Source organism: Corythoichthys intestinalis, chromosome 13 (assembly GCF_030265065.1).
Source record: "Corythoichthys intestinalis isolate RoL2023-P3 chromosome 13, ASM3026506v1, whole genome shotgun sequence".
Taxonomy (NCBI): Eukaryota; Metazoa; Chordata; class Actinopteri; order Syngnathiformes; family Syngnathidae; genus Corythoichthys; species Corythoichthys intestinalis.
In genome coordinates, this window is record NC_080407.1 from 1355058 (window position 1) to 1381799 (window position 26742).

The following is a 26742-nucleotide window of genomic DNA, read 5'->3' on the forward strand; positions in this document are numbered from 1 at the left end:
CTACCACAACATCAGTGAGCACTTTTTAGCTTTCCTTAAATGATGCTCTAATAAAATTAAAGTTGTGGAAGACATTGTGGTTTGAGAATAGGTAATTATGTTTTTCAACAAAGTGCAATTGTATTTATTAAATGCCAGATATTCACTGCCAACGAGAACAAGAACAAATAAGACTGCAACATGAGTGTTTTGAAGTTATTTTAATGAAACAAGTACATATAGAAGCAGTTCTTTGCAGTAATGGGTTGGGAGAGGGGGGCACAATTATATGATTTGTGGCTAATAAAGTCTGAAAAAGGTCATAGTGATAATCCATCTACAGTGGAAAAAAAACATCCAGTTAACTAGCACTGAAACACTTTGTTGTTAAATAGGCTCAAACAGGAGGATATGAATGACGCAGGAAGATTTTTCATGATACTTTTTTTTTTTTTCAATGGTCATTTTTTTCTGGAAAATTTTCCCCAAAAGAAACATCCGCTCAAGACTCTTTTTTTTTTTTGTATCATATCAAAAATATATATAATGGATCTATGACGCTACACAAATAGAGAAGACGCACATACAATAGTCAAATATGTACAAGTTGTATGTGAATTTTGGAAAATTCTTTATATACACAACGGCTTTCTTTGCGTTTAACCCCGAAGAAGAAAAAGTGCGACTGTCTCCTGGGATGTCGGTATTTATGATGACTTATTTGATGACTTCATGGCAAGTGTGGGCGTCACCGAGCGGAGGTTCCTGTGAGACATGCGAGAGATGGACAAAAATGTGAGCAGTGTTGTAAATAACTAGGAGTGGGAACGTCTTTGTACCTCATGATACGATTTGCGATACAAAGCTCACGATAATGATGATCTGACGATATAGCGATACATTGGTCAGGAAATCACTCTAGGATATTCTTCAAAAAACTAATAAACAGAAAAACAAACTTCTGCTGTGAATTGGAATGAGTTTATCACTAGTAGACGTCCAATCCATTTGAACTGAGAAGGTGGCAGCGAATGAATATTCGTTCATTCGCTGCCATCCCTCCCACTTCAAACGGATTGAACGTCTATGGCCGTCAGTGGCAGCCAATGCCAGGCAATGAGGTCATTTTGGGCCATTTAAGGTCATTTACCTGTTCATTTTCAGTGATTTCGGGGTATTTTATGGGTCTCTTCCTGTTTATTTTGAGTTACAGAACAGGAAATGACCTGGGAATCAGCCAAATAAATAGGCAGTGACTCAAACTCAACAGGAGATGACCTGTAAATGCCCTAAAATGAACAGCAAGTGACCTGTAAATGCCCTGAAAAGCGGACCGAATGACTGAATGCTCTGGTTTTGAAAAAACGAACGTTCCCAGTCTAAATGGATTGGGCGTCGAGCACCGTCAATGGCAGCCTTTTTTTTAATTGACACTTTTTTAAAACGATATCTTGATTCTTGACAGGAGCATATCGATAACCTTTTGGGTTACAAAGCATCACGATATATCACCATTTCGATATTTTGTCACACCCCTATTAATAACGGCGTTACTAACGGTGTTATTTTTTTCAATAGTGAGTGATCTAATTAAGTACTTTTCTCATCTTGGCAACGCCGTTACCGTGACTGAGGCGGGAAAGGCGTGCGTTACTATGCGTTACTATGTTGGTTGAATGATGCGAGAAAAGTCTGAGAGAGACGGACTCACAGAGCAGGAGTGGGGAGGAAGCAAGGGAGTTGTGACGCCGTTGGAAACGCAATGCTAGGTGGCTCCAATAATACCCGACTGTAGCCGATAGCCTACAAACTACGCCCACATGATGCTACGGTAGATATCACATATATAGAACTAGATGCAAATGACAGACACGGCGGCATTAGCAACATGTATAAAGAACTAGATGCATTAGTAAACAGCCGCCATCTTAAAGCAGTACACTCTGTTGTAGAGAACCTTCCTAGCGAACCTAAATAACTTTTAATCTAAAATGCTCTTAAATCGGCAAAGCTAAACTTAAACGATTAAACAGTTTTAAAACGTACACATATCGAAAGTAGAGAAAAGGGAACTAATGCAATACCGGAAGCAATTTTACCAACTTTAACGGTTGATTCACAACATTAAAATACTTCCACACATAGCAAAGGTTACTATCTAGTTATTGCAATATCCGCAATACCCCTGTGTCTAGTTAAGTTTAGGGTAAAGAATTAGGCTAGGGCCAATTGTTTTTTTTTTTTTTTTTTTTTTTGAGAACAAAAAAACATGAAAATTATCACCAGTTACTTTGCCAAGTAAATAATTAATCTTATTTCCAGGTAACCAAGTTACTAACACAATTACTTTTTGGGAGAAGTCATTTTTAACTGTAATTAATTACTTTTTTAAAGTAAGATGGTAACACTTTACAATAAGGGTCCCTTAAATAACATTAGTTAATGCATTTTTAGACAATAACTATTGTTTAAGTAACATTACATTGATTAATACAATTGCTTATCTGACATTTATTAATATACTAACTAACATGAGTTAATGCATTAGTTAATGCATAACCAGACAGTAACTAATAGTTAGTTAAAAATATATATAGGCCAATATAGGGTTAGGGTTTGTTAACTTGAGCATTTATAATTTCTTAGTTAAGGGACACATGCGCTACACTTTACAATAAGGGTCCAAAGAGCATTCAGTAATGGTTAATAAAGGTTAAGAGGGGGGAACTTACGTATTTATAATTTTTTAGTTTCAGGGATACATGTGCTACACTTTACAGTAAGGGCCCAAAAAACATTCAGTAATGGTTAAGGTTAAGTAGTACTTATGAGATACGTTCACGTAAAATAATACCATACTTAAGGTTAGGTTATAATATGTATAATACATGAATTAACATGAATTCACACATACATTAGTGCATTAATAAATAGTTATTAAGGTACTAGTAAGTGATTGTTATTTTAAAATGAGAAACATTGCTCTGTGAGTCTTTGGATGCTGCTAACCTAACCTTAAGTATAGTATTATTTCACATGAACGTACCTCATAAGTATTAGTTAACCTTAATTAACCATTACTGAATGTTTTTGGACCCTTATTGTAAAGTGTAGCACATGTGTCCCATAACTAAAAAATTATAAATGCTAAGTTAACAACCCTAACTCTAACTCTATATAGGCCTATATTCCTTTTTTAATTTTACCAAACCATTAGTTACTGTCTGGTTATGCATTAACTAATGTTAATAAATATATTAGATAAATGTCAGATAAGCAATTGTATTAGTTATTGTAATGATACTTAAACATTAGTTATTGTCTAAAAATTAGGGCTGTCAAAGGATTAAAATTTTTAATCGAGTTCATTACAGCTTAAAAATTAATTAATTGTAATTAATCGCAATTCAAACCATCTCTAAAATATGCCATATTTTTCTGTAAATTATTGTTGGAATGGAAAGATAAGACACAAGACCGATATATACATTTAACATACGGTACATAAGTACTGTATTTGTTTATTATAACAATAAATCCACAAGATGGCATTAACATTATTAACATTCTGTTAAAGCGATCCATGGATAGAAATACTTGTAGCTCTTAAAAGATAAATGTTAGTACAAGTTATATATAAGTTATTTCGTTTTAATAAAATTTGTCAAATTTTCAATCAAAAAATAAACTAGTAGCCCGCCATTGTTGATGTCAAGAATTACACAATGCTCATGGGTGCTGAAACCCATCAAATCAGTCGCACCCAAGCGCCAGCAGAGAGCGACAAAACCCCAAAAAACACATGTAACAAGGGAAAATTACACTGTGCTGTCATTTTAATCTGTTTGAGCGGGGCATGTGCGTTAATTGCGTCAAATATTTTAACGTGATTAATTTAAAAAATTAATTACCGCCCATTAACGCAATAATTTTGACAGCACTACTAAAAATGCATTAATTAATGTTAATCAAGGGACCCTTATTGTAAAGTGTTACCAGTAAGATTAACAACACTGAATGTGAGTGAACATTACAGAAAAAGGTAAATGCCAAAGGTCAGTGTGAAAATGGTTCATAGTCAAAGCAGATCCAGTTTATCGATCACCGTCAATGGCAGCCAATGAGTTCAGTGAAGTCAAGAAAATGTGACTCACATTGTTTTTCCTGCGCTTAGTGTCTCTGGACTTTGGAGCTTTTGCCATTTCCGGAATCCTCACAGTGACGCTTGCTGCTCATTGGCGCGCCGCCTGAGTGATGCTCTAGCCCTGGAAAAAAATATACAACTTAAATAAATATACAGGTCATGTCAAAGCAGCTTTTTGGGATTTTTTTTTTTCTAAATGTCAAAGAAAAATGACCTTTTTGGAGCGCGGGACTCTGGCGGTTGTTGCCTTGAGGGTAGCAAATCATACTGGAGCTAACGTAACCTGGGAAAATGGAGCAGCGTTAAGGACTACAATTCCTTCCTTAAAAGAAGGTGACATTTCCAGGGTAAGGCACCTTGCTGATGTGCGGACACGCCGCCCTGGGCGTCTCCCTGTAAGTACATCATGACGCCACCTCCGCTTTGCCAGTCCGCCTGGGTCTGACCTGGCACCGGATAGCCTTAGTGGAAATGACACTACACTTAGTAAGAGTGGGAACTTCTTGGTACCTCACGATACGATACGATTTGCGATACACAAAGCTCACGATATCGATGATCTGACGATAAAACGATTATCGATACATTGGTCAGGAAATCATTCTAGGATATTCTACAAACAACTAATAAACAGAAAAACAAGCTTCTGCTGTGAATTGGAATGAGTTTATCATTAGTAGACGTCCAATCCATTTGAACTGAGAGGGTGGCAGCGAATGAATATTTGTTCATTCGCTGCCATCCCTCCCACTTCAAACGGATTGAACGTCTATGGCCGTCAGTGGCAGCCAATGCCAGGCAATGAGGTCATTTTGGGCTATTTAAGGTCATTTACCTGTTCATTTTCCGTTACTTCCTGTTGATTTTGGGGTATTTTATGGGCCTCTTCCTGTTTATTTTGAGTTACAGAACAGGAAATGACCTGGGAATCACCCAAATGAATAGGCAGTCACTCAAACTCAACAGAAAATGACCTGTAAATGCCCCTAAAATGAACAGCAAGTGACCTGTAAATGCCTCGAAAATCGGACAGAATGACTATGAATGCTCTGGTTTCGAATGAACGAACTTTCCCAGTCTAAATGGATTGGATGATATCTCGATTCTTGGCTGGAGCATATCGATAACCTTTTGGGATAAGCATCACGATATATCACCATTTCAATATTTTCTCACACCCCTAACACTTAGTAACCCTTTAGTTATTCACTGCTACTGGCAGCGATAGATGTGAAATCGACTTGAACCGGATGATCATGTTTCAATGCCACTGACGGCAACGGACATTCAATCCATTTGGACAGGAAGAGAGCCCAGTTAAATGATAACTTTACATTTACATTTTTTTCCAACCTCCATCTCATAAATGTTTTGTGTTTTTCTATCTTTCCGTGACTGTAGTTGTATCTCAAAAAAATCATTTTTATCTTTGGACCGCGACTTATTGTAATGAAATGACTTATTTCTGGTATCATTATGAATCTATTCGTTGCCAGCCCCTCCCGGTCGAAATGGGCAGGACATTTATCGCTGTCACTGACAGCGTCTGAGTTCACTGGAGACAAACATTTGAGGAAGGTTGTGACTGCTACTGTGCGCTCAATGTAAAACAGCTGTTTTTTACAGCAACTCTGGTTGCAGGAGGACTCACCAGAAGACGCAGCGGCGGCGCTATCGTGAGGAGCGTCGACAGAGTATCCCATGACGTCCGAAGAGGGCTTATTATTTCCGTTGGCGGTGGAGGGAACGGATGCCAAGAGACCTGCAAATGACATAAAATAGGCTTAAGCTCGTGTGCAGAGGTGGGTAGTGATGTGTTATATTTACTTGAGTACATTTTTGAGAAAAAATGTACTTCTTAGAGTAGTCTTACCATGCAATACTTTTGACTTTTACTTGAGTAGATTTATGAAGATACACTACTCTTACTCCACTACTTTGGGCTAAACTGGAGTCAATACATGTTTCGTCTTTATTCAACATATTGACTTTATTTTTGCCAGAGATGCTGACAGTGGCCATCTCAGTTTCACCAATGAGACGTCGGAACAACAACCGCATGACTCCATTATACTAATCAGAAGTAACTTTTTTCTCTACTAGAGGGCGCTCATGGTCTTTGGACGGGTGATGTTTCCTAATGTTGTTCTGGTCTGGAGTTTTTTTTTTTTTGGGGGGGGGGGGGGTCTAATGTGGTCATCTAACAAGTTAAAGTATAATAATAACAACAGCATATAGACAATATAAGTAACATATACAAATAATGTAGTTACAGTCAGTTATAGTTATACTTACAGCATCAGAGAGTACGGACTACATTAAAAAGCTTTTGTGTTTCTGTTCGTGGAGTAAGGCTGTGGAATAAGTTAGATGAGGGGCTCAAGCAATGTCCAAGCATGACCCAGTTTAGGAAGTGGTACAAACACATGGTTTTCACAGGGTATAGGGAAGAGGAAGGGTTTTAATATAGGGGTTTTCACATATCTGTTATTGGCTGGTACTTTTTATTTCATTTTATTTTTATTTTGTCTTGCAGCTTATGTATATGGTTGCATTATTTTCATTGTTGATATGAGGCCTAATTAAATAAGGCGGACTGATTTGATTGAGGAATAGAAAAGGGGGGTAGGTTTTAATAAGCAAATGCTTCATCCTACTCCTTTTTGGACGCAATGAATACATTCTAATATTTATTATTATTATTATTATTATTGTCTTAAATATTGTTGCTGTTATCTCAAGTATTATAATTGGTTTGTCTATTTTGTTGTTGTTTTGTTTTGTTTGTTTATTTATTACTTTTATTTTCTCATGTCCAAAATAAAGCATGAGAATGAGAGCATGAGAATTCATTCTCATATATATGGCAGAAAACAGACAAGACTGAAAAAGCAGTTTCTGCTTTTGCACTCCTCTTTAGAAGAAACTGCTGTATTTTAAGCCAAAACAACTGTTGTGTTTGATAGTACAATATGTTTATATGCTGCCATAGCAGATTCATGGCGCATGAAGCCCCCAAACTATTTTTAATCTGTCCGTTTTACCCTGGAAACCCCCATTTACAGACGTCGCGCAACCGCTTTTGTTTCAACCCAGCCATAAAAAGATGGTAAGTAATTATAATCATTATTCAAAATGTCTGTCATTTTTAGCTTAGAATCATTAATTGATGTCTAATATTTAGTTTGAAAAAAAAAAAAAAACTTTAAAACATTATTCACTCGCATATTTTAAACTTTTAAACAAATGAAAAATTTGCCGTCTGTAAAAAAGTCACGGATATCTACCTCTTAACTATCGCTTAATTGTATTTGTTTTGTTATTGTCGCATTTTCTCCGATATGTTAAATGATAAATAATCGGTCCAAACATAGAATAATTGAAAAAAATAAACGTTTAAAAGAGTAAATATATGAAAAAGAAAATCTCAACCACTCCTTGATGTCTGCGACTTCTGCATCGCGACCCTTGTTATATTACCATATTTCGCCCATAAAATACCAAAAAATCCAGCTGTGGCCATTCACAGCTATATATAGACACTCAGTGATACATGCTACATGAGGTTTTTGGATCAAAAAAAGGTAAGTACGCGATAATATCTCGTTAAAGTCACGGCGTCTTTAATCCTGCTCTCACGTGCTCTCACCTCCAGTTAGGGTTTCGCTGTTTAAAAAAACATTTTCTTTCTGTTCAAAATTTTTCTTCCCCCAGAAAATTGAGATTTTAAGCTTTCCAATGATGTATCACACGAGCATATCGGACAATTTTGAAATTTGGCTAAATTGGGGGTCTCAGAGCAGAAGTTCACCTGAGTGTTTTCCGCCATATATTTAATAAAGTTGTGCTGAAAAAAAAATACAATTCAGACAATGTAAGCAGCTACTCACACTGTTACCCATTAATTGAGAATTCTTTTCAACAAATACTTTTTTACATGAGTAAATTTTGGGATGACTACTTTTACTCTTACTTGAGTAATGCTATTTAGAAGTAACGCTACTCTTACTTGTAAATGTAAAGGTTTGGCTACTCTGCCCACCTCTCCTCGTGTGTCATTGTATAACTTAATAATGGATGTCCAATTTTCCATTCTGGGTTCCTTACCGAGGCCTCTGTAGCATGACAGCTGCTGGTAGATCTGCTTCATGCGCTCGATGTTGAGGCGGCTGGCCTCGGCGTGGTGCACCATGGGCTTGGGGTAGTGCACGCCCACGATGCAGCGCGCCGCCTTCTGCACCGCCTCGGGCGCGTTCCACGGGTCGTAGATGTACTTGGCCGGGAAGCCCCGCAGCACGGGCAGGTAGCGGCGGATGTAGTCGCCGTTGGGGTCGGTGCGCCGGCCGAACACCACCGGGCAGTAGCAGTGGAAGAACTGCTGGAAGAAGGAGCTGCAGGATAGCCACATCCAGCTGCCGGCGTTCACGCTCCAGTCGGCGTCCAGGAGCAGCTCCTCGAACACCTACGCGCACAAAACGCCACTCTTATCTGATGGTAAAAATCTTATTTGCAGCCGAAAGAAGCAAAATATGTGGCTTCTTCTTGAGTCTTTTTTGCAGGTCTACCCGCAATAGCCATGACTACTGATTTCCGTGTCGCTACGTCAAACCGGCAAAAATTGCCAGAATTTATGAAAGCTGCTACTTCAAAGTGACTTCCCGTGACTCATCGGATGCCGCCGAAGGCGCTGAGCGTCCAATAAGTTTGTATCGGGAGGGACATTCCCCTCCCGCTTCAAATGGATGGGACGTCCACTAGTGACAAAGGCATTTGAATTCACTGCATTCGGAGCCCACCTTCATGCCTTCCTCCCAGCTGATCCACAGGTCTCCGCGTGTCAGGAAGCAGGCGACGGCATGGCGGGCCAAGTGGTGGATCCAGCCCTCCTGGCGCAGCTGCGTCATGATGGCGTCGATCCAGGGGAAGCCGGTGCGTCCCTCGGCCCACTTGGCCAGCGCCTCGGCGTTGCGGTCCCACGGGATCTGCACGCAGATGGGGTTGCTCTCCATCTTGTCGAAGCACGGGTTGTTGGTGGCCGCCGTGTAGAAGAACTCGCGCCACAGCAACTGGCCGTACAGCGACAGCGGGGGTGAGCTGTTCTTCTTCACCTGCCGAGAAAACAGGAAGCCACCCTTCTGACACTAAAGTCCGGAAAACTTGTATTCAGGACGGCCAGAAAGAAACTACCTTCCTGTAGAGATCGGTGAGCTTGAAGTAGAAGAGCCGAGACGAAAGGCATCCGAATCGCAGGTAGGGGCTGAGGCCGGTGGGGCTGGCCAGCAGCGAATTGGCGTTCATGCGGGGGCGCTCAAAGTTGGCCACCCAAGCCTGTTGCCGGTGCCAGATTTAGACACGGGATCCAAAACTGGGAAAATGTCCGTGACTCACCTTTCTCTCCAGGTGCCTCTCCAGTCGCGTGAGGGCTTCCGATTCCCCTCCTGGCCAAACGGCCGACGACAAGCCCTCGGTATCGAAACCTACGAGAAGAACGTGTCTATTTTTAGTCCTTCAAAACAAAATCAGAACAGAACACCTCAAAGACCGCACATCATATTTTTAGCTACAATATTAACATTTAGTGTGGCCTTTATGATCCAAATGTGATGTAAACCTATATACAATATGTATTTTTTGTGATTTCATTGGTCAATTAAAAAAATGCTCTATTGATGCAAACACTTGCTGTAATTTAATGTACTGTAATTTTGAAGCAAATGTTCATTCGCCCTCCCAGTCCATATGGATTGGATGTGTAGCCATGTCAATGGCGGCCAATGAGTAAAACAAACGCCCTCTTAAAGGTTCCGCGCCGGTTTCCTTCTTTCTACTGACCCAGCTCCTCCAGGGACGGCACCCCGAATTTGTCGTCGTGGTCGTCGGACAGCGGCGTGGTGCACTTGCCCATCACGTCGGCGGTGATAAACTCGGCCGGCACCTCCACCGCGTCCATGCGGCTGATTAGGGTCTGGAAGCGCTTGTAGGTGAGCGGCGACTGACCGCCGTTCAACTCGATGATCCTGAAGCCAGATTACAATTAAGCGACGGTCCGATACGGAGGGCCTCTCCTCGTTCGCTTACTTGTCCAGATCGTAGAGGGTGTGCGAGATGCGCACTGTCACCTCCACGCCGGCCTCGGAGGCCAGCTTTTTGATGGCGGCATCTCGCTCCTTCCCGAAGGGCTCCGAGTCGTACTCGTAAGAGAGGCGGGAAATGTTCCATTCCTGGAGAAACCCACAAAATGACACAAGAATAGTACGCAGAGCTACAGTGGGGCAAATTGAGTATTTAGTCAACCACCAATTGTGCAAGTTCTCCTACTTGAAAAGATTAGCGAGGCCTGTAATTGTCAAAATGGGTAAACTTCAACCATGAGAGACAGAATGTGGAAAAAAAAAACCAAAATCACATTGTTTGATTTTTAAAGAATTTATTTCCAAATTAGAGTGGAAAATAAGTATTTGGTCACCTACAAACAAGCAAGATTTCTGGCTGTGAGAGAGGTCCAACTTCTTCTAACGAGGTCTAACGAGGCTCCACTCGTTACTTGTATTAATGGCACCTGTTTTAACTCATTATCGGTATAAAAGACACCTGTCCACAACCTCAGTCAGTCACACTCCAAACTCCGCTATGGCCAAGACCAAAGAGCTGTCGAAGGACACCAGAGACAAAATTGTAGACCTGCACCAGGTTGGGAAGACTGAATCTGCAATAGGTAAAACGCTTGGTGTAAAGAAATCAACTGCGGGAGCAATTATTAGAAAATGGAAGACATACAAGACCACTGATAATCTCCCTCGATCTGGGGCTCCATGCAAGATTTCACCACGTAGCGTCAAAATGATAATAAGAACGGTGAGCAAAAATCCCAGAATCACACGGGGGGGAACCTAGTGAATGACCTACAGAGAGCTGGGACCACCGTAACAGAGGCAACTATCAGTAACACAACGCGCTGCCAGGGACTCAAATCCTGCCCTGCCAGACGTGTCCCCCTGCTGAAGCCAGTACACGTCCAGGCCCGTCTGCGGTTCGCTAGAGAGCATTTGGATGATCCAGAAGAGGACTGGGAGAATGTGTTATGGTCAGATGAAACCAAAATAGAACTTTTTGGTAGGAACACAGGTTCTCGTGTTTAGAGGAGAAAGAATACTGAATTGCATCCAAAGAACACCATACCCACTGTGAAGCATGGGGGTGGAAACATCATGCGTTGGGGCTGTTTTTCTGCAAAGGGACCACGACAAATGATCTGTGAAAAGGAAAGAATGAATGGGGCTATGTATCGAGATTTTGAGTGAAAATCTCCTTCCATCAGCAAGGACATTAAAGATGACACCTGGCTGGGTCTTTCAGCATGACAATGATCCCAAACACACAGCCAGGGCAACAAAGGAATGGCTTCGTAATGGCTTTCAAGATTCTGGAGTGGCCTAGCCGGTCTCCAGATCTCAACCCCACAGAAAATCTGTGGAGGGAGTTGAAAATCCGTGTTGCCCAATGACAGCCCCAAAACATCACTGCTCTAGAGGAGATCTGCATGGAGGAAAGGGCCAAAATACCAGCAACAGTGTGGGAAAAGCTTGTGAAAACTTACAGAAAACGTTTGGCCTCCCTTATTGCCAACCAAGGGTACATAACAAAATATTGAGATGAACTTATTTTCCACCATGATTTGCAAATAAATTCTTTACAAATCAAACAATGTGATTTTCTGTTGTTGTTTTTTTCCACATTCTGTTTCTCATGGTTGAGGTTTACCCATCTTGACAATTACAGGCCTCTCTAATATTTTCAAGTAGGAGAACTTGCACAATTAGTGGTTGACTAAATACTTATGTGGCCACTGTAAATGCGTCCAGGAAAAAGAGCTACCTTAAAGAGTCTGGGAAAGACATCTGTGGGCTGGCCCCGGATCACGAAGAGACGCGAGTTGAGCTTGCGGAGGTTGGAGTCCAAGTCTTCCAGACTCTGCAGCAGGAACCTGGACAGAGGATAGAAATGCCAACATTAGTCTCACTGATATTTAAAAAGCAAGATAAGAAAAGTTTCCTTTTCCAAAGCCCCGTTGGGTTAACTTTTCTTCATTTGATCACCTTGTTGGTGCTTCATCACGTTATGTAACTTGGTCATTGACGGCGATAGACGTCCGATCCATTCGAACGGGGATGGATCGGACCATCGTCGCCGCCGGCCCTGCCTGCACATGAAGCGGCAGGTGTCTTGGGCTTGTGTAGGTGGAGGGAAAACGCAAGTTTTCATGCGCTTAGCCGCACTAATACAGAGCTTCCCGTGTTGTTACCACGGCGACGCAAGCTGGTAAATTGAAGGCTTCAGCTCAATTTCCATGTTTGATGTCCAAATTTCCTCATGCTATTTGACATTCTATGATTTTTGTCATAACGACCACACGTTTCAGTCTAATTAAGTTGATAAAATACCCCAAAATGGATTTCTTCTGGCCTTTATAGATTTGAAAGCTCTTTGAGGACCCCCCTGAAGCACTGTCTTTGATTTAGTGGAAAAGTTCTTCACTTTGTGCGGATTAGTTCTCAACATACTTTGCTTCGGTCAAATAGTCAAGGGGGGTCTTGGCCCAGAATTAGGTCACGGGGAGGAGTGGATGTAAGGGGGTTCTACTAACACACTGACCCGCTTGTGTAACAGGGCCACCGCCACCGGGCGGGTGTTCACCTTGAGTACGGACTCGCTGAGAAAATCGAGGCTTTCAATTCACAGAAATGCATCTGCGCAAGTTGCGAAACAAACACGGATGCCCCCGCTGCTTATTAAACTGCAGCGGTATGTAGATGGAGATGCTCGAGTTCACAATGTAGGAGAGTTACTGTGTTTGCTTTTGTTGTTTTGAATGTTGGAAACAAAACTGCACTCTGTACAAGAGTCCTGGATTCAAAAAATAGCTTGAATGATTGTAACAAGATGCCAAATTAGAATGATGAATAGCACATACCAACAGGAGGTGCCTGTGCCTGTGTATCATTTGCCATTCGCTTCAATGTGCCGAGCTGGCTTCAGGGCCGGCCCAGGCCATTTTGGGGCCCTAAGCAAAATAATGTAAAGGGGCCCATATTTTTGGCCCACCATTTCATCACAGTGTACTGTGAAACCCATACATGCAATCCAACCCATACGTCCATATTTTGTATATTAATCAGATTTTGTTGCACTGCATACTTCAATTTTCTCACCCCAAAGGATTGTCAGGACTTACAGTAGATAGCGCCAAACCTTTTTCTAAAAGAGGAAAGAAAGAAGTTAAGGAAGAACTTTTATTGTTTTAAGCTTGTAATCAAGTATCAAAAGTCAAATAAAGCAAACTGTAGTAAACGAAATAGAATTTAAATTAAACAATTGCCAGATTGGGAGCCCCCCTAGTGGTCAGGGGCCCTAGGCAGCTGCATAATCTGCGTATAGGCTGGGCCGGCCCTGGCTGGCTTGCTTCCATCCTAATAATTGATTGAAAATTAAGTTTTGATATTTTTCTGCCTCCTGTTTAGTTTGAGAACAATTCCATTATGAAGTGAGATTGCAGCGGTGGAATTACACTGACGTGGTGTACATTTTATGAAAAAGAATAAAAACTAAATATTTCATTGTGCAATGATTTTTGAAAATATTTATCTAGGGTGCTTTATTTAAACGATTTAAATTGTATTATTTCTTCTTACTTACTAAATGAGTGAAGCGCTCTTTTCGGTACGTTTGCCCCTCGATATTCATATCCATGTGTAGAGTGTGCAGCCTCACCTCCACCTGTTGATGCCCACGTTAGACGAGCCCGCAAACCAGGGGTCGAGGATGTAGATGCAGCGAACGGTGTCGGCCCCCAGCAGGGACTCCTTGAGAGACGGGTTGTCGTGGAGCCGCAAGCCCTTCCTGAACCAGTGGATGGTATTCACGACCATCACTCCAATGGATGGAGGCCTCGAGCTTGGAAATACTGTATCCTTTGATTTCTTGCTATTTGACTTTGCTGAGTGACACTACCGCAAACAGCAACTAAAAGTTTTGTTTTTTTTTCTCCGTGGAAATATAGTGGACTTAACCTTGCTCTAATAAAACCTTTTCCATCGTGACAAAGAATTTAGAACGCGTCAGAGTGGCCACCATTTGGTCCTGAAGAGGCAGATCGCTCCACGGCAACGTGACAGGAAACCCGGCGGGCGCTAGGACAGGCGCGGCTTGCAAACAAAGCCGCCTCGTTGTATAACTTGTTTTTTCCAAATGGGGCAAAAAAATAAGCAAAATTCCGCCGATTTAAGCTTTTCTTTACGCGTACGCTTTCCCTAAAGACATGACGGCCAGCAAAATAGCAACAAGAGACGCTTTAATGTAATCGTTAGACGGTTCTGTCCCCGCCACGAACACTGGGGAAAGCTGGTTATGTAAATACACGTAACCACAGCGAACGCGTCCAAAAACGACGACGAATTGCGACACAAATGCACACTTAGCTGTTGTAAACACGTCCCGGATCCTTAAGCCTCGTACCCCACGCGGGTGAAAAATGTTTTGGCTGTTTTGACGGCAAAAGCTTCCTCCGCAACGCACACGGTACGTCAGCCCGCTTGTCGCGCCGCACCTTCGGCCTCAGCCCTGCCCACTGGATGACGCACATAGCGCTGCGGTCTCCGATTGGTCCGTCTCGCCACTGGCCCAGTCACGTTTCTTCAGCGTGGTTTCTCTTCTGGCGAACACGAGAGAAGCTTCGAAATCACGTAACTGTGGCGATGACGTCATGTGACCTATTTGTTGGAAGATTTAAAAAAGTATTTTATTTTTGAATTTCACTTGACTTTATACGACCTTTAATGAATGCACATCATAATTTTGTCAGGAAAATGAACACTGTATCCGAGCGACGGAGATTGTATCAAAGTGCAGTTGCATATCCGACTCGCTAGAGGACGCTCGTGTTAAATAGTTTGGCATGCTTATCATTATGGAGGACCAGGAGTATGGAGGACCAGGAGTGCAAAAATTCAATAAATAAATACAATATTGAAATAAAAGCATTTTAATGACACTTTTAATTATTTATTTAATTGTGTATTTATTTATTGAATTTTTGCACTCCTGGTCCTCCATAAATCATGGGTATCAATGCGTAAAACTAGTGGTCCAATGCTTTTTTGCGTCGGCGCCGTTCGGTAAGTCAACATTGTTTGTTTTAAAAACCAAACCGTCCTTAAATCCGTCAAGAATTCAGCGGGGTGAAGACTATTTCAGTGGAGAAACCCCCAACCGATGCAACCATGGCAACACAGCTGTCACCGACGTGCGGAACCTTACCTACGCTGCAACGGCGCTACCGGACAATATGGCTGCGATTAGCTTGACCAAATTTTCATCCACCACTGTGTGGTGACAGGATGTGTGACAACAGAAAAGGTAAGCCTTAATATCAGTAGTATCCTGTGACAACAGAAAAGGTAAGCCTTAATATCAGTAGGGAGTTTAGCTATGTATATATACAGAAAAAGATACAAAAATAATAATATCAGTGGGGGGATTCGCGGTTCTAAGCTAGCAAGCTAATTAGCAGGATATGTTAGCAAAAAGTACAAGCATTGTTTAACCTCTTAAAGCATCGGTGTCCCCCTAACTGTTCAATAAGCTTCACGCGGAAAGAAAATGTATCGTCACATTTATAAAAATAATAACATCAGTGGGAAGATTAGCGTTTCGATACTAGCACGCTAAATAGCAGGAAAACATAGCAAAAAGTATAAACATTGTCCAACTTCTTAAAGCATCGGTGCCCCCTCACTGTTAAACAAGCTACACGAGGAAACAAAATGTATCGTCACATTAGTCAAATCCAGCTAAATTCACATTACTTTTTGAATCATTTTAATCACTGGGAAATGGACTAGCATCTTTGTTCACGTTTTAATGTTAAATAACGCCCCAAATTACGTTAAGTCAAACATGTCAGTTTGATATGTTGGGCTGTCAATTTTACTAATTGTATTAATGTTCTGCATTTAGCATTGGTGTGTTATGCGAGAGCAACACAGAGAACAAGATGAAGAGAAAGCAGACCTTCTTCAGAAAATGAGTAGTATGGAAGAAGAAGCCAGCTGAGCTGCAGGCAGGCAGGCAGACAGAAAGGGTGAGCAGATAGATGAGACAGATTCAGAGAATGAAGGAGTGGAGTGGTCCCAAGTCAGCCTCCAGGTATACAAACCCTCTCACACATGCACTAGACCACAGCATTACCCTTTCACAATGTCCACTAGTGTGTTACATTCATACACAGGTCATGTTGAAAGTTTAGATGAATTTTAAAAACCATTTTGGAAAAAAAAAGTTATATTAGACACATATTCTTTTTCAGTTGTTTCACAGAGAGTCCAGCAGACAGCCTTGGAGAGTGTGAGTGAACAGCTCCCCCATACCAGGACCATCCAGGTAAATCTTTTATTCACATATTTGGCGCTCTTGTGTAAAACTATGATATAAAACCTTTTGGAAAAATATCTTACACCTTAAAACACCTTACAATCTGACACTCCTATTTTAGATGTCACTGAAAGCAGCAGGCAGACTCTGAGAATGACGGAGAGGAGCTCCCACTACCCTGTGGACAAATAGGACCTCCAGGTATACTAACACCTACACATTGGTCACTTGGAATTGTACTTAAGTCAGATATGATGCAATAGCTATGGATAGATTCCTACCTCAGGTCTTAATGCACAATTCAATTTTTTTGGGGGGGCGTGCCCGTTCAGACTGCCTTTGTTCAAGTATTAATTCGCAGTCCGACACGCACTGAGCAAACTGACCCACATGTGCGGAAGCATCAAAGCAAGTGACTACACATTAGGGCTGCAGCTATTGATTATTTTAGTAGTCAATTAATCGATGAACCATTAGTTAGAATAATCGAGTAATCGGATAAGGAACATGAAAAATTACATTACCTGAGCTGAGCCTCAAATGGTATAATAAATAAATAAATTAGGATCTATGTACAACAAAAGAACATTTTTACAGTGCTCTTAACAAATGGTTCGGATACATATTCCCACAAAAATAGGCTAAATATACCTATAAACTAAATTACGAATGCATTTTAACAAATAAAAAATAAGAAAACATTAGCTCAAACAAAAACTTAGGTTATGTTGGTCTTAACAAGGAGCACCTGGATTCAGCCATGTGAAATTAGGCAGATTAGAAGGCAGTGTATCCATCGAAATCAATAAAACTAAATGCAAACACTTTCCAAATAAACCATTGCAACGCCACTTAAACAAATACTCGAAGAGGCAAAATTTAATTCGAATTGTTTTTTCTAATCGAATACTCGAGTTAATCGATTAATCGTTGCAGCACTATTACACATGCTGGCTCGACATCATTCTAGGGTGATCGTATTTTGATTTAAAAAAGCAGACACAAATAACAGACATAAATAATCCCCGTTTAGTCATATATTCAAAGTTTATATGCATTGATGGAACGCATGCAGGCACTGTGCGTGCATTATGCAAACACATCAGCCTTATGTGTGTGTGTCAGTTTGCCCCTACTCGGCCATGTAAGCAATACGGAAATATTGCCCATTTGGTGCACAGAAAGAAAACTAAGCATTTTCAGGCTTATCCTTCTCTTCATTTAATTTTTTTATGACTGTGGTCAAGCTCGCCTCCTGCGTAAAAGCCGAGTTCAAGCTAGGCAATAGTACAATAATTGTGTGATCTTGATTGTCAATCTGGTCTTAAATTGAATATTTGAAGTTTATTTTTTTTTCTTTTCTTGAATAGAGATATCCAAATTGAGAGCTGATGGACCTGTCCAGCAACATCTGAAGCTCCTTCCTAGAACACTCCAGGGCCACAGGAGGAGAAACTTTCAAGCCTCATGGTGCCATAAATATTTCTTTTTTTCCAATGAGATTGTGCCACCCCAAAATGATCACATAACCATCCTGGCCACCCCACCAAAAATTTCCTGGCTCCGCCACTGTCGACCCATCTCGTTGAATGTGTGAAGCGATATTCATTCTATAGATACTTGCAAAAATGTCTTTTAAAAAAAATACCTAAAAAAATAGATATACACCTAGCGCGGGGATCGGCAACCTGTGTTTTGAGAGCCGAATGTGGCTCTTTAGCGCTGCCCTGGTGGCTCCCTGCAGCATTTTCAAAAATGTTTGAAAATGGACAAAGATGGTTGATATGGTTTCTGTAGGAAGACAAAAATGACACAAAACATTCTTAACGTTTTCCAATGCTGAAAATGCAGAAAAATATTAAATTTCAACATTTCAAGATTTGCGTCATAGCCTGCGACACACGTTTCTATCAGCAGGGCGCGATGCCAGGCAGATGGCTATTGTAAACAAGCCACAACGCCTGTTGGCAGCCGAGTACCTAATTGTGAGTGAGAGAAAAACTGCAATTCCATTACTTCTGAGGAACTTAGGCTAGGTTCATACCGCTGGTCTTAATGCACGAATCTGATTTTTTCCTCTGTTTTTCCGACTCGAGTGAGACACTAACTTGACGGTCTGAACGGGAAAAGTCGCATAGAAGTGGACCATTTCAAATCCGGTCTCGGTATGTGGTTTAAATCCGTTTTGGGCCACATTTCTCCAGAATTTGGCAGGCGGTCTGAACTCTCACGTCTCCCGAATTAGAATACATGCAACAATTACTGTATGTCAGCAAAGCGCGAGAGGGACTGGGCTCTACGGTAGCGGTGCAGCTGTGCGTAAGCGCCTAGCTTGCCTTGAACACTGCTTTTGGGGAAGGGTCGGGCTTGACAACAGTCATAAAAACATAAAATGCGTTGAGGATAAGCCTGAGAGTGCTCGGTTTTCTTTCTGCTCCATATGAGCAATATTTCAAGATTGCTTACACGGCCGAGAGTCGGGGCAAACTGTCCGTATGCGAGTGCGTCATGCGCGGACAGTGCGTGCATTCTATCGATCCATTTTAACTATGAATATACGACTAAACGGGGCTTATTTATGTCTGTTACTTGTGTCCTCTTTTTGGAAATCAAAATATGATCACCTTTGAATGACGTTGAGCCAGCATGTGTGGTCATTTGTTTTGATGCTTCTGCGCAGACTTCAAAAACAAAACCGAGATAATAAAGGAAATCAAAGACATGCCCAGATCAGGGGCATGTTATGCACGTTCCATTTTGTTTTTCGTAACTTCAAAATAAAAACGACATCAAAAATCGGATTTCTTTATTGCATTTCTTTAATTTCATAAAAGCAATGAAACCATTCATTAATATTGTAATGAAGTTAAACTTGAGGTGGTATCTTACAACAGAGTAGTCATGTGGTGTGCTGGATGCACTGTAGGGAAAATAAACATTAAATCATGAAGGCTCATTATTTATATTTTTTTGCATTCCTAGTCATTTTGATAGTAGGCGAATATAGCTAATACAGATAGGCTTATTTAAGGCTTTTAATTGTTTGCGGCTCAAACATTTTTTAAATAAAAAAAAAAAAAAAAATTTGGGGGGGTCCAATATGGTTCTTTCAACATTTTGGGTTGCCGACCCCTGATTTAGTGTAAAACGGGATTGACTTGCATAAACCCTCCTGTCCTACACAACATTGGCCAATAGAGGTCGTTTAAGGGTTTTATTAAACCGTTTTTTGCTTGAAGTTGTACACAACCTCTCATAGCTGTTCCCTTTGGCAGAGTACATATTGATAGAAAATAGTGTCTGTATATAGATTATTTGAACATTTCTGTCATTTTTGGTGGAAGTTGACACAAACAAATACGGAGAAATCCATCATCTCCAAATTATTAGCTATGACTGTATTCATGCAAACACACTAAAAGCAGCTGTGTGAGAAAGTTTTCGAACCTTTCACTGCCATCAAATCACGAGCTTTATTCATCCTTCTGCTGCCCCCCCAATATGCTAACAGTGTTGCGTGCAGCCTGAGGGACACAAACCAATTAATTCTTCAAATATTTTATTAAAACAAATGTTTCCATAGTTACAAGAGACAACGATAAAACATAACACTCTTAAAAATGATTTTTTTTTTCTTTTTAAACTCTGATTCAATTCGTTGAAAGAAAAATGGCTTTTTAAGAGGTACTCCAGATATGTTGGCCATTTAAAATAACTGCTTTGCTTTGTTTTAGGAAGACATTTCAGGAGGCAAGTACGTTTACTCAGGAACACCAGTTTTTAAGCATTGTTGTATTTGGATTATTTAAAATAAAGAATATTCCTGCAATGACCCGTACATTCGGAATAAGTTTTCACATAGGTAAGCAAAGACTTTTAGCAATATAGCATTAGCCTGGCATACCAGCCAGACTCGAACGCAAACTTTCCAATAGACGTTTCGCATTTGTTCTGACAATACACCGCATAATCAAATTAATTGTACTTTTCGTAATGTAGTTTCCAATTGCCAATCTCGCTATCCAATGTGCCTGAAAAAAAAGGAGCACTTGTCGCTCTTCCTGAAGTCCAGAGCATTTGAAATGGGATGGCTCCCTCCCAATTCAAACAGACTGACGTTCAGCACCGTCAATGGCAGCCAAATAATAAAGCAGTGTCTAACCAAGCTAAAATAGCAGTGACTTTACATTTGAGTGTGCGTTAATTTAGTATTGGGGGGGGGGGGTGTATGTCTAAAAAATAAAGTGGTATCAGTACAGAATACACAGGCGTTAGAATCAGTAAATCAAGAAAAATGCTATATTTGCAAGACTTATTACAGACAGCGCAAGTGGCATTATGTTTTCATCATATTCGTGCCCACAAGTCGTTCTTTCAGATTCATTTTGAAATCCAACCCAAAACGCAAACGAGACTGACTTGGCATGTAGCTGGTATACATAGCCCAAGTCAGGCTGGCTTGCCTGGCAAATATGGCAAATATGTGACATTAGAGCAAATTTAAAGCGCATCAGTATAAATGTGGCATGAAACACTGGTTGGGAATCACTGATCCAAACTATGACAAACCCAAATTTCAAAATAATTTTAAGGCAAATAGCGAGATCATTGCAACCGCATATATTCAATAAATATTGGTACATGTTATGAGTACTACTTTTATCATTTTTAGCCAGGCCCGTTTTCTTTGTAATGTGTATTACTGTATATAGTTGGACGTCAGCATGTAGAAGGGGAGAAAAAAAAAAAAAAGCTCTTGATGTGACTCGTCCGAGCTGGCGACTCAGACCACCGGGCTGGAAGGGTTGGAGGAAAGCACGCTCCACGGATCGTGAGCCGGGGGCTGGCGGAGTAACTCTCGAGACGAATTGGCACCCTCGTCCCAGGACTCGGCATCGTCCTCGGGCAAGGGTCGGGAGTCGGAGCCCTCCCGTTGCTGCTGCTGCGGCCGATTGCGCTTCTCCCGGTGAAGCAGGAGGCGCTCCAAAGGAACCGAGCTGCTCTTGGGCAGAAAGAGGGCGGTGGGCGGCACGTTGTGCCCGGCCGCAAAGACCTGGCGGGAGCCCTCCAGGTTGAGTAGGATGCCAGTGCGGACCGAGTAGAAGACGTCGCGGTTGTTCTCCAGGAGTCGGTGCTCGAACACGCAGTCGTCACGCAAACAAACTGCCTGCATGCAACACATTTTTTGGGTTTGTTTTTAATTTCCATTTCTTGATTGTGTCTTGCTCATTTTCATGTGATGCATTACTTTGTACTGAAGAAATAAATTGGCAATGACTAAAAAAGATAAAAAGTTTTGCCATGTATACTCACTGAAGTGAATGGGGTTCCGTTGAGGTCCAAACATAAGTAACGGCTGCTTTTGACGCCAAGGATGGCGACGCGCTCCCTGGTGTCCGCCTTGAGCATGACGACGCCTGCGAAAGCGCGACAACATCAGCATCATCAGCGTCAACGGACAAATACGGAAAATGCGGACGAGCGCCACAGCGTACTGTAGGGATTCCTGCTGGTGCTTCTCCGCACGCTTCCGTCCAGCTTGATCTCCAGGTAAAAGTTGCTGAGCTCGGTGGAAGTTTGCAGATGGACGTACCTCCGTGGGCTGCCCCAGTTGGAGCTCGCCAGGGGCGACGGATTGGGCGCCGCGTAGCCGATGGGGACGCCCTGCAAGACTGCGAGGAGGAACGCCAGCGTCCGCGTCCGTGTCGCCGCGGTTCTCGGGCGGGGCGGGTGCGTGGCGGTGGCCTCCTCCATCCCGGACAACAGAGCTGTCGTCTACGAGGAGGATTACGGACTGGGACTCTATTTAAGGACCCCCGCTGCAGGCACGCAGACAGGCGGCCACCCCTGCTCGCTCGCATCCGTCCACCAACGCAGATGTGCGGCTTTGCAGCGGCGGAAGGGCCACTTCCACCTGGGCGTGTTTAGACCCACTTGTTGTTGATGCTCGTTATTTTGGGATACATCCGTCCGTGAGGAAATGGCTAAATTGGCAAAACATTTCAACTAACAAGTTGCTGTTTTCCAAAAAGGATATATGCGACGCACCTGCCCTATATTCTGGAGCCTTTTAGCCAGCAGAGGGCGCCAGTCCTAAACTCAAAAACTTGCAGAAAAGTCAAATTGAAGACATTTCGAATTCAAATAAACGACCAAAGTTTCTCTTAAAATTTCATAGCTCTTTCCAACAACTTGTAAATGTTTGAAAGGAGAACGTAACGTGAGTACTCAGGTACTTGAAAATTGTTTTATTGAGATATTTGAGGAGTGGACGACGTACAAAAATAAAAAGACTTCAACTTGCTTTGGAGACAGTCTTTCTATTCATTTTTTTTAACGACTGTCAAACTAAGGCAGCAGGTGAAGGCGTTCATTCAAACAGTAGCGTGGATATTTGGCTGAGGAAACCTTTTTTATTATTAATTACACTAATCAATATGGATGGCAGAACTATATTTGGTGGAGGTTGTTTTGCGAGAACATTCAACTCTTTAAGTGTCGTTGACTATGTGTCTTTGTGAATTGAAATGAGTGTCACGAGTAGATGTTCGATGATCCATTTGAAATGGGATGGGGCCCCTCCAAGTTCAAATGGACTGGCGGTCCATCGCTGTCAATTGTAAGAGTGAAGGACAATTTGTAAATGGCTTGTCATAGTTATTGCAAATGCAACTTCAGATTTGACTATTCAAGAGCAAAAACTATCTCATGACCTTGCCATTTTTGCTGCATCGTCCTCTACTGCATGCGACCTGCTTTTTGTGAACTGCATTGAAAACTGAGAAAGGCTGCTACTGCAGTACACGCTCACGCACACTGGGAAAAAGGCCAAAGGCTCACGTCAACAACATCTTATAGAAAAGCTCCTGATTTTTTTTTGTACTTTGCACTATTTGTTTGCATTTTTCATAACATGCAGCAGCTTTCTTGTGCGCTTAACATTAGCAGCTAAACTTGCATACAGTGGAACCCTTAGTGTCCAATACAGAAGCATCGAAGATTTGACTTCGGAGGCGCCACACTACAACTGTATGAGGTCTCCGTTTTATTGCGCAGAAAACAACGATGAACTGTGTTAATTTAAGAAAAGTGAATCTCAAAAATGAAAAATTATTGAGGATTTTCCAGTTTCTATTTTCAATTTGATTTTCTATACATTTGATTTTTTGAAAATATTTTGTTTAATTATGATACTTACGAATTCCCCCAATTCTATTGCTGTATTGGTCAGGTGTACATTCAGAAGTTAATCGATCTAATTTCAGCGCAAAGAACCAGAGACACTCTCGCCCTCGTTTCCCTTCCGACCCCGCGACCCCCTCCTTCCTTGAGGCTCGTCATTCCTATTTTTTGCCTTGGTCGGGTGTCGCTTACATGCCAGCGCCAAGGCACCTTTTGAAACAGTACAGCAAAGTAGTGCATTTCGAGTTAGCCACGCGCACAAGCAAATACGCTCGTTCATGCATTCCAAATATCCAACTTGCTATTTGTTGCACTATATGGACAAACAGTGTCTTCGTATACCATTTCGTACAATGTTTTTTTAGTGTATCTGCTGCCACTGACGACGGATAAATGTCAATAGCAGTGAACGAAATCCAAATGACAACTAGTTAACAAGGAAATGTTCTTGGTGTAGGATAAAGAATAAATGCTTGTCAATGTTTACAAGTAGTTTGCAACTGTTTGCATAACTGAACTATAGCAAAAATATTTTTTTCTGATGGACGGCTCGCATCTCAAAAATTTTGCTTCGCAAGGTACCACTTTGACTTTTGTGTGCTACAGTATAGTTCATGTTTTGTTCCCAGAGTTGGCTAAAATGTCTTGATAAACTGATTGGCTGCCGCTGACGGCGCTAGACCGACCAATTTGACCGGGAGGGGCGAATGAACCTTCCTTCATTGTCCCCCCTGCCCCCATGCATTGGACGTCGCGCGCAGTCGATGGCAGTGAAACATAATCCATGAATATGTCCATTATCGTCAATAGCAGTGAACGAGTACTAGCCGTGTCCATATCGTGCAACTTGGCAAGCACCAAGTGAGAAAAGCAGCACAATGGCGTAATATACAAAGATATAGCGCCCCAAATATACATATGAAATAACATTAGCGTAGTTCATTGGCGTGTTACCTGGAAGGAACTAAAGTCCGCATGTGCAAAAGTCCACGTGGTGTCATTATAGGTCACAGCCGTGGGAGGAAGTGCGTGGCGGGGGCGGCGGTCGTGGCCCTGTCGCCTCGCCGCGCCCGCCCGCGCCGCCCCAGAGCCACGTAGAAGCCCTTGTAAACAAAAGACTCGTAGGCGTTGTAGTTATTGGCCAGCAGCGTCTCCCTGAACTTGCACTCGTCACTGAAGAATTTCTAGAAAGAAAGGAGCTCTCAGTGGTGCCGATCCAAACACAATTGAGCATGCAGAAAATGAATGACACATTTTAAGCACCAAATGCTTGTTCGAATATTTCATTTTTTAACTGTCTGTCTGACAGTTTAGAAAGATGACCTAGTTATCCTCATTAGAGCTGCCATTGACAGTGATGGATGTCCAATGTATGTGAACTATGATGGGATCCTCCCATTTCAAATGGATTTAATGCCTATCACCGTCAATGAAAACTAATGATTAGGACCTGGCGCCTCCGTTTAGCAGTGGCGCTGGTAAAGTTACTATTGTTACTTCAACTGGTTGAGCTGCGACCTTAGGTGCTGCTTGCAAAATGAAGAGTTCCAGGCAGGCATCGCCGCAGACTCTGCAACCTGTTAAATGCCACACACGGAACCCCTGCTCGTGGAAAAACGGACTGATTGAGGGTCATTGAAAACGTACAAAAAAAAAAAAAAACGGAATAGTGCATGCAGCACTAAAACTTTGAAATAAAAAAAAAGAATGACTTCTCATCCCTTCTGTATTTACTGATGATGTGGGTTTAAGATGTACAGCACAGGTGCATGCGTGTATGATGCAAGCGCTTTTACCGTCCCGTAGAGTCTCCCCTTGCGGTTCATGGCGACAAACATCTCGCTTTTGACGCCAAACAAACTGACCACTCCTCGTTCCACGCTGGAGATCTCGATCAGACCTGCAGGAGAGCTGCGGGTCATTCCTTCCGCTCGTCTTGATGACGCGTGGATTTGAAGACGAGACAACTCACTGTGCGGGTCCTCGAGGTGCGCGCCGGCGACGCTGCCGTCCGGGAGCACCTGCAGGTGGAAGCCGATGCCCACGTTGCAGTAGAGGCGCCGCACCCGCTTGACGCCCCGCAGGTAGTCGCTCTGCCAGCTGGGCTGCGCCCCCCGGCCGGCGAGGCCCAAGTAGGAGCGCGAGAAGAGGGTCTCCCACCGTCGCTCCAAGTCCTCGTCGCTGAGGGCGACCACCCCCCACACGCAAGTCCAGAGTAGCAGCGCGGCCGGCAGCGTCATGCCGCAGAGGCGAGCGGGGGCGCGTGGACACCTGCCCTAGAATCGCACCTCGTTCTGGGACATTGCGGCGGAGGCTCGAGGCGCCGTGGCCCGGGATCCGAGCTTGGAGTGGCGACAATGAGCATCTTTCACCTCGTCGGTTGCAAACGCGGGCCGGCTGGCCGACCAGTGGGGGGGGACTCCGCCGCGCGGCGGCTCACCTTGGCTGGCCCTGACGCACTTTTCCGTCAGTGGCGTGACATCACCGCCGCAGACTCCCCCCACCCCCCAACTCTACCGTTTAACAATGAGTCACGATGGGAGGAGGACGAGCAACGAGAGATAAGAGTGAGAAGAGGCACTTGTGGTGGGCACCGCGGGGGGTTTTGCACCTTTACACCCTAGCCAAGCGCACGTTGCCATGCAGAGGCACAGTTTCCTATCGAGTCTTTCAAAATAAAACCCACCGACAACTAAGTGCAGCAGTGAGTCGCATGTCATCAGTTGGCAATAAATCATTAAGTTTCCGTGCCATTGACAGTGATAGACATTTAATCTATTTCAACTTGGAGGGACTAGCAGCAAATCACATGCAGACAAACCAAATTCAGAGGCATACGCTCTTTTGTCAACATCAAATATTTTCACATTAAATGAAATTGGGTTCTTTATAATTCATTCACTGTTGTTGAGCTTGATGGATGTGAATGGGGGGAATGTGCTAATTTGACTATAGCTAAACGAAGAATTGAACCGGGGCCTTAGAATGGTGAGGCACAATCACCTCATTTC

At 42.5% G+C, this 26742-nt stretch overlaps 2 protein-coding genes and 1 long non-coding RNA gene across 7 annotated transcripts; 1 reads left to right on the top strand and 2 right to left on the bottom strand.

The window, feature by feature from the left end:
- Positions 1-68: 68 nt before the first annotated feature.
- On the bottom strand, positions 69-14820 carry LOC130929039 (cryptochrome-1-like). The gene is made up of 13 exons (XM_057855924.1): positions 13892-14820; positions 11999-12107; positions 10202-10344; positions 9956-10140; positions 9512-9600; positions 9311-9451; positions 8920-9231; positions 8231-8585; positions 5775-5885; positions 4480-4584; positions 4338-4406; positions 4134-4244; positions 69-744 (listed from the first exon to the last, which is right to left on the bottom strand). The coding sequence occupies exons 1-12, from the start codon at positions 14047-14049 to the stop codon at positions 4150-4152; spliced, it is 1872 nt and encodes a 623-aa protein (XP_057711907.1). The 5' UTR covers positions 14050-14820; the 3' UTR covers positions 69-744; positions 4134-4149.
- Positions 14821-15178: 358 nt separating this feature from the next.
- LOC130929124 (uncharacterized) lies at positions 15179-23715 on the top strand. 4 transcript variants are annotated; one of them, XR_009066824.1, is made up of 5 exons: positions 15179-16324; positions 16485-16558; positions 16671-16750; positions 17920-18019; positions 21262-23715. It is a non-coding gene; the product is annotated as an uncharacterized LOC130929124 (long non-coding RNA). The 4 variants fall into 4 exon arrangements; XR_009066823.1 differs by having other exon boundaries at positions 15179-15576; positions 16136-16324; positions 17920-23715; XR_009066822.1 differs by having other exon boundaries at positions 15179-15535; positions 16136-16324; positions 17920-23715.
- LOC130929123 (fibroblast growth factor 4B-like) lies at positions 22320-26352 on the bottom strand. Of its 2 annotated transcripts, XR_009066820.1 has the most exons (4): positions 25704-26352; positions 25528-25631; positions 24686-24915; positions 22320-22463 (listed from the first exon to the last, which is right to left on the bottom strand). XR_009066820.1 is itself a non-coding variant. In XM_057856068.1 (3 exons), the coding sequence occupies exons 1-3, from the start codon at positions 25969-25971 to the stop codon at positions 24739-24741; spliced, it is 549 nt and encodes a 182-aa protein (XP_057712051.1). In that variant the 5' UTR covers positions 25972-26352; the 3' UTR covers positions 24477-24738. The 2 variants fall into 2 exon arrangements, 1 of the variants encoding a protein (XP_057712051.1); XM_057856068.1 differs by lacking the exon at positions 22320-22463 and having other exon boundaries at positions 24477-24915.
- Between the last annotated feature and the right edge of the window lie 390 nt (positions 26353-26742).

Coding starts and splice junctions, on each gene's coding strand:
- LOC130929039 (XM_057855924.1), bottom strand. CDS start 14,049: ATGGTCGTGAATACCATCCACTGGTTCAGGAAGGGCTTGCGGCTCCAC. Junction 9,452..9,511: donor AGAGGCACCTGGAGAGAAAG/GTGAGTCACGGA, acceptor CACCGGCAACAG/GCTTGGGTGGCCAACTTTGA. Junction 4,585..5,774: donor CGCCGCCGCTGCGTCTTCTG/GTGAGTCCTCCT, acceptor ATTTCCACTAAG/GCTATCCGGTGCCAGGTCAG.
- LOC130929123 (XM_057856068.1), bottom strand. CDS start 25,971: ATGACGCTGCCGGCCGCGCTGCTACTCTGGACTTGCGTGTGGGGGGTG. Junction 25,632..25,703: donor GCACCTCGAGGACCCGCACA/GTGAGTTGTCTC, acceptor GCTCTCCTGCAG/GTCTGATCGAGATCTCCAGC. Junction 24,916..25,527: donor AGGGGAGACTCTACGGGACG/GTAAAAGCGCTT, acceptor CTTTCTTTCTAG/AAATTCTTCAGTGACGAGTG.